Below are 10,009 nucleotides of genomic sequence, written 5' to 3' on the forward strand. Positions count from 1 at the left end.
TCTGTTGGGATCAAGGCATGGTGAAGGTTGCTTCTGCAGTTCATGTCAACCCCAAAGCCAAACACACAGCGGTATATCTAGAGAAGATGCAAAACTTATTTTATTGTGATTAAACTTCTTACAGTGCATTACATTTGTTTATGTTTTTACTTGATAGGATAGGCAATACAAAGAACACCAATAAAAAGAATAAAATACATTCAATATATTGTAAAAATCCCAGAAACTTGAGAGATTTATGGCAGTATAAACAAAAAATAAAATCTTATTTAAAGACAAACTACAAAAACATTAATCCCTGCATTATTGATAATGAAGTAAAAGAAAATAATTTGTAAAACACCTGACTGTACTGTAGGTCATGCATTATGATTTAATAGTAGAGCATTTATTGCTACTTAACACTTTTGGCAATTTACTTTTCTAAGACCATCCACCCTCCATCACAAATCAACACGCATCACCCATCCAAGCTGCTTTGAAGTTCAAAGTTCACCTTAGCCCCACAGATCTAAACTTCACAAGTCCTTGTTTTGTTCTGAGAAAAAACATCAAATTAAATGCTACTGTACATGTCTTAAAACAGAAGACAGACAGGGATTTCTTACATTTAAGTCTGCAGCTTCAAATACTTTATATTCCTTTATCATCAACTAGCTTTAAATTTGGGATGTATGCATTTGTGCCACTCATGTTACTAGAGCAGCCAAATCTTTTAAAAAACAACTCTTAAGCAACATTTGAGGAAATTATCAATAAAAATGGTCTGGATTTAGGATCTAGCATACAATCGACCCATTATTTTCTTAGAAATAAAGATAAACAACTTTTTATAACACTGGATATAGTATTGACAGTACATTTTTGTATAATAAATGCATTATAAGCTCTCACAAGGCTCACTTATATTCAGTGGCAGTTTTTGACAAGGGTAAACATTAGCGGTTGCTCAGGGAAGTATTAGAACAATGAAAAACTTAAGAACAATGTTTACAATTTAGAACTTCCTAAGTAAATTGCATAGCCTTTTGCACATGTGATTACTCAATCTTCTGCACAAGTAGTCAGTCAATACTTGACATATGATTTGTGGTGTGCTGTTCAGCCCCCTGTGTTGATCTGCATCCTGTTTGCCGGTGACGCAAGAGGAGGCGGGTTGCCTGGCTGAGCTGAACATCGTTCAGCACAGCCCACGTCTGAGAGGATATCCTGGGCTTTGATTAATTTTCAGGCAGTATGGCAGTCAGCCCACAATAGGCGGAGTACAAGTCAACCTGTGGCATTCTGTTTGCTGTTAGCAAGAGGCCTAACTCTTGCAAACATGCTGCCCAGGGTGGCATACATGCAAAAACTGCCACTGCTTACTGTTTTTTTGTTGTTGTTTTGTTTTTTTTTTTGTTTTTTTTTACTTTTAATGAGAAAGAGCAGGGGTAAAGGAAAAAAAAGTCAGATTACATGCATTCATTCATGTAATCTGAATGAATGCAGATTACAAACTCTGGCTCGTTAGCCTGGAAAGTCTGGTTTGTTTGGAGAGGTGTGAATGTGCAGGCTAACTGTAATGCGGACTAAAAAAAGCGAACTCTGATCCGTGAACTCTGGAACTCTGTTGGGGCTTGAATGCATATCTGAACGTCAAGTGGACTGGAGACCACTCCAAAAGCAGGAAGCAGACTATGGTGCAGAGCATTCTGGGTAAATACAACAAAAACAAACCTGTGAGTCCAGCGCTAGTGGCAGAAGTGGCTCATGATCTTTTGCCAAGGACAAAAGAGAAATCCTACAGCCGCTGAAATCTGGCACCTTCCATTTGTCTGTACGTTTTGGAAGTTGTGCTTACGTCTTCTTCAGAGGTTTATGTGTAGTTTCCTTCAGTGGTCCATGGTGCAGCGCCACCATAGGTGATGGGGAGGGGCAAGAGGTTTTTCAAATGGCTTAGTTCGTTTGACACAGTCCTGCATCAAAGTGAACCATACCTGCTGAAAATGCAACAAATGTAACTTTGGCCCCCAATCAAACCGAGTCTACTGGACTATCAAAAACACCAAGAAGTATCACAACTTCCACAGTTTCCACACTGGGAAAATGGATAAAATCCTCACAACAATAATAATACCAGTGACTAACTGCGTATGTTTTATATTGCCATATTTTGCTGGGCATTATGGCTTGTTGTTTGCCTTGCATGGGACAGATACTTAAGCCTCCCATTCTTTGCTCTGTCCCTGCCTTACTGGTATGTAATCTTTGTCATGGGACTGGTGCGCAACGCTACCTGACATAATCTGTTTCATTTGCAGTGGTGGCAAAACAGAACCCAGCTTTGATTGAGATATATACAAGGGCTGTTGTGACAAAAATATCAAGGAGTTTGCCAAAGCAGGGGGAGGGAAAAGGAGGAAATAAAAGCGAGTACCTTCGGCGGTCTTATCATCCTCCTCCATGATGATAAGATGTCCTCCAGACTCTCCTAGTTTACTTTGTTAACGCCTGAATCCAGGCAGGAAGCCCAGGGAAGCTCAAGGCTTTCAGCCTGGAATGTTGGGACTTGTTTGTAATCTGAAAAACCCTGAGGAGGATTTTGACAGAAAATGCCTCCAAACAATTTCTGAATTTCACTCTCCTTCCGCTCCTTGCTCAGTGACCCATCATCATGTCCTTCCATCATATGAATACTGTCTTCCTCCATGCTCTCCTGACTGACTTCCTCATAACTGTCCATGCCCGAATCTGCGCTGTGGAGCCGGAGGAACTCTGTATTCTTGGCCCGGATCGTCGGAATTTGTTTGTAATCTGAAACAACGGTGATTTTGCCCAAGATGCTCTCACTGCCTTCAAACAACTTCTGAATATCTGATTTTGTCTCGTTCCCTTCATTATTTATTTCCTGGTTTTCTTGGACCCATAGGGTCCCCTCAACCATATCGATGCTATCTGCCTCCATGCTTTCCTGACTGACTTCTTCATAACTGGTCATGCTTGAGTCCACACTATGGAAACTGTGGAGTTCGGTCTCGAGTTTCTGAACACTTTTGTAGTCAGAAATCACCACCGCCTCATTGTTAATTCCACCCATCAGAAGTGCCATAACCATTTCCGCTTCTCTTCTCGCAACATCACTTTCCCGGTTTTTATTTTTCTCAGCTTCGGGACCAGGAACGTTCTTGTAGGAGGCTTCGACAGCATGGGGCATCGGACTCCCAGCAGTGAGAGGGAACACAGGAGGACTACAAAACCCAGAGTAACTGTGGTTGGAGAAGCTGGAACAACTGGACTCGTATTCGTTGAACTCTGGCATCATTTTTATGTCCGGCATGCAGGGTGTGACGTCGTCCACGGCGGACGTTTCTTCAACACAGACGATACCTGCTGATTTTAAGAAGGACTGATATAAATCACTGGTGACGTACGGATCCAACCAGGTCTGTGGAAAGAAATATGAGAGTGGGGAAGCAAGAGAAGACGGAAGAAATTTTAAAAACCAGTCAGGCTTTTGACCTAAAACCAAGAAAAATCCTTAAGTTAGCATGATTCAGCTAAACGTTGAGTTGGGGGCATGGCCTGCAGCAGTTTAGTTGGATTTAAAGTAACAAGAGGCTCATTCTGAAAAGAGGTAATGAACATGCTTTGTATAGCTCATACAACTATTCTATAATAACATAATATAATAGATCACCTTAAGTCTTTTTGGTCTTCCATTGTGTTTCTCACATTATTGTATTAAAATGTTTTTAAAATGTGTAACATTCATATATGAGAAATTAAGAAATCATATTATTTTCAAATGTGATTTTGCACATTTCCAGTTAGTCTTTTTGTTTATGTGATTGTTAGCATTAAATTTAGCCTATCACATGTTTGTTGCTAAAAAGCGAAGCAGAAAAAGAAAAGAAAACCAAAACATTGCCTGGAATTGTGTTGACTTTGTAGGATCAGGCAGAGGTGGACCTGTAATCTTCTTCAGTATGTAGATCCTGGAACTAAGCACACAATAAAGCTATACGGGTCTGTGATAATTTGTCTAATATATTTGAATTTATTTATTTATTTTTGTTACTTACCAGGCATTCTTGCGCGTTGCGATGAACACGCCGGGCAACAGCAACAAACCAAACACTGCTAGGCTCAAAATAACCCAGTTCAGATCAACCACATCCTCTCCTGAAACACACAAAGAAGAACAAGTCCTGATGGTTTGAGTTCTTCTGCGACATCTTTTTGAGTTTTATGTTTAGGATTTATTGTTAGATTTCTCTGATACACAACACAATCTCAGAAAACATATCTCCATGGTGACAGGACAAACAAAGGGGAGCTGTATTTGGACAGCCTTGACACCAAATGAATTTGCCCAACTAATCCCGCTGGCTTCATTTAAGGTGGCCTAATTTTTATTTTATTTTATTTTTTTACCTGATCTTGGTCTGGGCACCCAAGACACAGTGGGGCTCCAATCACTCCAACTCGCCCCAGCCAAGCCAAAGTCATAATTGGCCAACACACGAACGCGGGCGTCATATGTCTTGCCTTCTAGAAGCAAGTCTTCATCCAGCTGCGCCGTACATTCCCATTTACATACACTCGTTTTGGTTTGTAGTTCCTATAGGGACAGATATTAATAGACGTTTAACATCAGTCAAAGATGCAGTAGATTATAAAAATGTTTTTCACATGTTTAAGACTTTCACTATGTCCTGACAGTGTAGATTGAGACAGATGATCTGCTTCTTTCCTGTGGTCCTACTGCCATATGCAGAAATACACTGCTCTTAGTCAGAAACAACCAATCAGTCAGGAGGAGGGACTTGGGAGTGTCAAATTTGCTCGTGAACGCGTTGCTCCTCCCTCTTGCTCTCTGCTACGCGGCTCCACGGCAGGCTCCACTCACATGGTGGAGCCTGCCGTGGATGCTAAGTCTCATTAGCACCAAGAATGGTGGATAACCCGTTTTGCTCCTATGGTAATTTGTTTCTGCATTTGTTTTTGTATTGACACAGCTGCAGTGGCAATAGGCAGAGGAGCTCCATTTTTTCATACATTATCTGTCTCACATTACACGGAAAGTTTAAGAAAATATGTACCGTATTTTCCGGACTATAAGCAGCATCTAAAAGGTTTTTTTTTTCTTTAAAAAACTGGAAACATACTTATATATCCCGCACTGGGCTGTAAGCCGCTCTCAGTTTTAACAAGGCCGCAGCAGAGGGCTGCGTTCTTAATAAACCTGCTGGATTTATTAAGGACGCAGCCCTCCGTCTCCAATGCCGAACAATGGATTTGTTCATGCCGAGCTTACGTGCAGCGGCTCTATTTCCCTCCTGTTCTACCAGATCTTTAGCCCTCAACTTAAAAACAGCATCATATGAACTTCTTTGTGTGGTTTCCATGATGAGGGGGTATGAGTTTGAAGAAATTTCTCCATCTTGCCTGCTGCTAGCATGTGCTGGCAGCAGGCTAGCACATGCCAGCAGCTAATTTTCTAAATGAAAATTAGCGCTTTATTCTTTGATTTCCAATTTTGACTTCCAATGATTCACTTCCTGCTAAAGAGCCCCCTGGTGGTTGAAGAAAAATCCACACCGTGCTACAAGCCTCATGGTTCAAAGCAAAAAAGTAGCGGCTTATAGTCTAAAAAATACGGTATTTTATGTACATTTCTTTTTATGAAAGTTGCTCACGGCAGGATTTTTTAAAAGGTTGTTTACCACACATCATGGATAAATCCTTTATTATTTTCTACTCACGCTCCATCCGTGTCCCTTTCGTTTCCACTGTAGCTCTGTATTGTATAGGTAATATTTAATGTTTATAGGCTTTGGAACTTGGGAGAACCAGGAAACCATGGTAAAGTTGACTTCAGGCTTTGGAGGAGGATTCACCTTTACTGCAAGATCATAAAATGTAAAATGCTCACCAGGTAATGCGACAAGATGGTAAAGTTGATGGTTCCTACTTACTGTGACATGCTGGCTGGTAAAAAATTATTTCACTTTGTTTTGAAGGGAAGCAGCTCAAATTCATGGACAAGTTGGTAAAGCTTCTGAACTGAAAGAAAATTGGTAATTTTAAGAAAAGAAAAACAAACACAAGAGAAGCCCTTAGGCTACATTTGTACCACTTTTTTGTTCTCAATCTTAAAATGTCAGCTCAACTTTTTATTGATTTTATCTGTTTTAATCGATTATCACACTTTCTCATAAATAAGAGAAATAACATGCAATGTTTTCATCCATCCACGTCAATGGATCTTAAACAGGTTAGCCCTCTCAGTTGGCAGGAGGAGATAGAAACAGTCATACACACACATAAGCTAATAGATTATTGTTCTGGACTCCATAAAAACTCCATAAAACTCCATAAAAACTGAGTTAAAATCCTTTTCTAAGCCTCAGCCTAAAGGAACGCTCTCTTTTCTTAACCATACATGTGAATATGTATGTGCGTGCATGCATGCAAGCATGTAAGAAGCTAAAAGAGACAGAGAAAAAACACAGAATCATTTATCCATAAATGATTGTCGATATTCTTTCCCATTTCTAGAAACTTTTCTTTAAGTATTAATTAGTTTTCATAATCTTTATATCCTTTGTGTTTGGGGTTGATTAATCATTAGCAAGTACATGTGTGTGATTACTATAATTTTTATTTAATTCCTAAGTAGCACTCATAGCTAGATTACACTTAAACTGTTAATATTGTTGATTCTTAAATATATATTTTCATAAATGTGCAAAGCTTCTTAAGTTCTTTATCTTAGTAATTTAGCTCCTTCATGGAGAAATGTATGCATTTTTACATTCAACTGAACTGAAGAAATTAGGAGAAAATAGTTGTAACTGTGTTAACAAAGAAATGTTTGAATAGAGTATGTACTCAAAGACTAAGAAAATGTCCAGTAAGATTATTTCTCAATTTATGATAATTACCATATATTACAGTCGATCACAAATTTGTTAATACCCCTGGCAGATTTGGGTTTAACATAATCCTTACATTTACTAACACTGGATCGAATTGAAACTGAAAATTTACAAGAAGGGTGTAATTCCTATAAAGCCAACAATGTCTTAATTGTTACATTTTTTTCCCCAAATTGATACTCTGTCTCTTTTTCTGTAAATAAAGAAACAAACCTTTTTGATTGAATGGAAATTGTTTTACATCCAGATCTAGTATGAATAATTTTGAGCTTAACTGTACCTTCTGAGTTCATAAAAGATTTATAGAATAAATGTGGGAATATTTAAAATAATAAAATTAAAAATGTTTATCATGAGCCCTTTAACATAAGGTGATTGTTGGACAAAACACAGTTTGTCACATGACAAATTAAAAAGTCTTTAGCTCTCTAGATATTAAAACAACTTTCAACAGCACGGTAATGTACAGAGATGTTAAATGTTTTGTAGTATAAATAGTACTTTAATACTCACCAGTTCGGTTCCATTAAAAATCAATGAGCACTTCAAGTCTGGTCTGGTGTCATCAAAAGGCTGCAGCTTACAGGAAGCATATCTGAGTAAAAAAAAAATAAGATAAGAGGGAGAATCATGGAGCTTTTTTTTGTTTTCTTGTGTTTTTAATAATTAGTTAGAATGTGGTATAAAAACATATATGGCTCTATATTTATATCTATATTTAAATAAATACTTTTTTCTGGTCAGTTCAGCATATATTGAGCAGGCATCATTCTTATGATGTGAGCTTTTCCATGTGCAGCTGATATTATGACTGTAATCATTGTAGCAAGTGAGACCTAGGACAAAGAAGATGAGATCAAGCAAAATATAAACTTTTTAATTTACTCAGCACAGTTCAAGTGAAAGAAAGCACTGACTGTTATGGGGAGGGCCCATGCAATCATCAGCGGAAGTTGAAAGCAGATGGAGCAGGATGAACAGAAAAGGAGTGGCCATGTTTTTCTCTGTTTCCTGCCAGTGTTTCCTTTAGCAGATCTCTGGTACAGCTTCTAAGCCTGCACGACCTGAATATGTGACATGAGAACATTTAGAAAAACAGGATTAAATGTTGGCGGCAGGATTACGCCACTGCTCTAGCAAAGCACGAACAGTTCAGAAACAATAAGAAATGGGAAAAAAGTTATTTATTAAGTGATTAAGTCGTGTTTTAGATTGTTCTTGAAAAACTAATCAGTCACAGCTGATTAGTGTGTGCACTCATGGCTGCACAGTGAACCCATTGATTTTTTAGAGCAGACAGCCGCTCCCTTCTCTTGCAGGTACTGCGTACCCCCCGCTAAATCTTTTAGGGGTACGCAGCACCCTACCGTACCCCCTACTTTCACCCCTCGTTGTATTATAAACTTTCTAATCTTCCTGTTGGCACTGTGGAGTCCAGAATATAAAAGTTGGAGGAATCATTTCACCTTTCATCAGCCACCAGCAGGTGCTCCTCATGAAATTTTTGACGGTGTCAAAAATATTAGTTGCCCTCTTGCAAAGACCTAAGAGTAGCATGTACTGTTTTCCAATGAACCATGAAAAGTAAAGTTCATCGAAGGAGCCGACAGAATGTAAAAGATCTGAGAACGGTTTCGAGGAGTACGTCACAATAAACACAACCAGTTTCTCCATACAGGAGGCAACTTGGGGCTGCCATTACCAAAACAAGGTTTTCTACTAAGTATTATTTTAATTTCATTCAGTATTTTTCACCTTGTTACACCTGACTGAAGCCAAACAGTCGCTTATTTCTTTGTGCTCCTGTTCTGCTTGGGTTAATAGATCCGGTGTGTATTTCAGGTCAGGTTTAGCATGTGATTACTAAAAAAAACATGTTTGTGTTCAAAAGTCAACATGCAGGACTTGAACTGTATGTAGAGACAATTTATAACTGTTTGAAATGTTTGGAAACATGATTTGAGGCATTTATGTCAGAATATTACTTTTAAAATTCATTTTCATTTCCAAAAAAATAAAAATCTATTGAAGCATTTTTAGCTTCAATAGATTAACACAAGCTGTCAAGAAAAAAAATCTTCAAAATATTCTCATTAATATTGTCGATCATTTATTGTGATAAATTTTTTACATAAAAATTTTTGATTTATTATTTTATGATACATTTCAGTGTGTGAAGAACTGTCCAGATTGTTAGTTTTAGCATTTTTTCCACTGTTTGTTCAAAGACGATGTCCTTACCTGTCAATACATTAGAAAACAGGATGAAAAGCAGTTACTGTGAGCAATTTAGTGATACAATGCTACTTTCTGTGAAAAGAAGTAATAAATTGTTTTTATTGTCACTTATTATCACAATAGAACAGAGAAATATCGCGTTAAAAATCTTCAGTCCGTATCACCCACCTCTAATTTCCACTATGTGCTCAACAGTCAGACAGCACAAACTGTTTCTTACTGTTTTCCCGTCAGCAGTAAGAAATCTTAGCTATCTGCTTGCCTACCTTTTCCCCTCCAAACGCGGTCGATCACTCAAAAACCTTTTACTATAGAGTTTAACAATCAACAGGCGATACAAAAAATTGAAATTTGCGTCTCACCTGCTTAGGAAGGTGCATAAATCCGCTTTAGGTGCTGCATTCAATGCAACTGACACAGAAGGAGCAACTCTCATAACTGGTTCGTTGACTCCTCACCTTAACCACAGCCACGTTATTAATATATATCGACTACACTGGAGGGATGAGTCATAACACAGTTTTTAGAAGTAAGTGTGAAAGCTAATTGAGTGTGATGATGTTTCAAACATGTAAGCAAGTTGTTTTTAGTTACTGTCAACAAATTTTGTTTAAATGCCCACTGTCCCTGGAAGTTTAAATGTACTCACAGCAGGGATGAAGGTCATTAATTTGGAGCCGTACCTTTTACTAAGATGAATATCAAAGAGTTTGTAAAAACAAGAATTTGTTGCACATGTTTGAATTGATCAAATTTCTCCATGTATTCCAGTTAACAATTGGTTAGACTACATGTAGCCATCAACAGGCCTATGGTGTGATTCTGGCTGGGATTTTGATCAGTGTTCATGC

The 10,009-nt window shown here is 38.2% G+C and overlaps 1 protein-coding gene across 1 annotated transcript; it reads right to left on the reverse strand.

Annotated features, from left to right (window-relative positions):
• Positions 1–76: 76 nt before the first annotated feature.
• On the reverse strand, positions 77–9,599 carry LOC106919791 (uncharacterized). The gene is made up of 11 exons (XM_088003846.1): positions 9,521–9,599; positions 7,838–7,984; positions 7,651–7,756; positions 7,434–7,515; positions 5,958–6,045; positions 5,745–5,884; positions 4,414–4,600; positions 4,062–4,161; positions 3,866–3,980; positions 3,646–3,649; positions 77–3,516 (listed from the first exon to the last, which is right to left on the reverse strand). Exons 2-11 carry the CDS (start codon positions 7,914–7,916, stop codon positions 2,471–2,473), a joined length of 1,947 nt encoding a protein of 648 aa, XP_087859972.1. The 5' UTR covers positions 7,917–7,984; positions 9,521–9,599; the 3' UTR covers positions 77–2,470.
• Positions 9,600–10,009: the final 410 nt, after the last annotated feature.

The sequence above is a fragment of the Poecilia mexicana genome, unplaced genomic scaffold (assembly GCF_051168715.1).
Source record: "Poecilia mexicana isolate PSO_F unplaced genomic scaffold, ASM5116871v1 scaffold_2, whole genome shotgun sequence".
NCBI classification, from domain to species: Eukaryota; Metazoa; Chordata; class Actinopteri; order Cyprinodontiformes; family Poeciliidae; genus Poecilia; species Poecilia mexicana.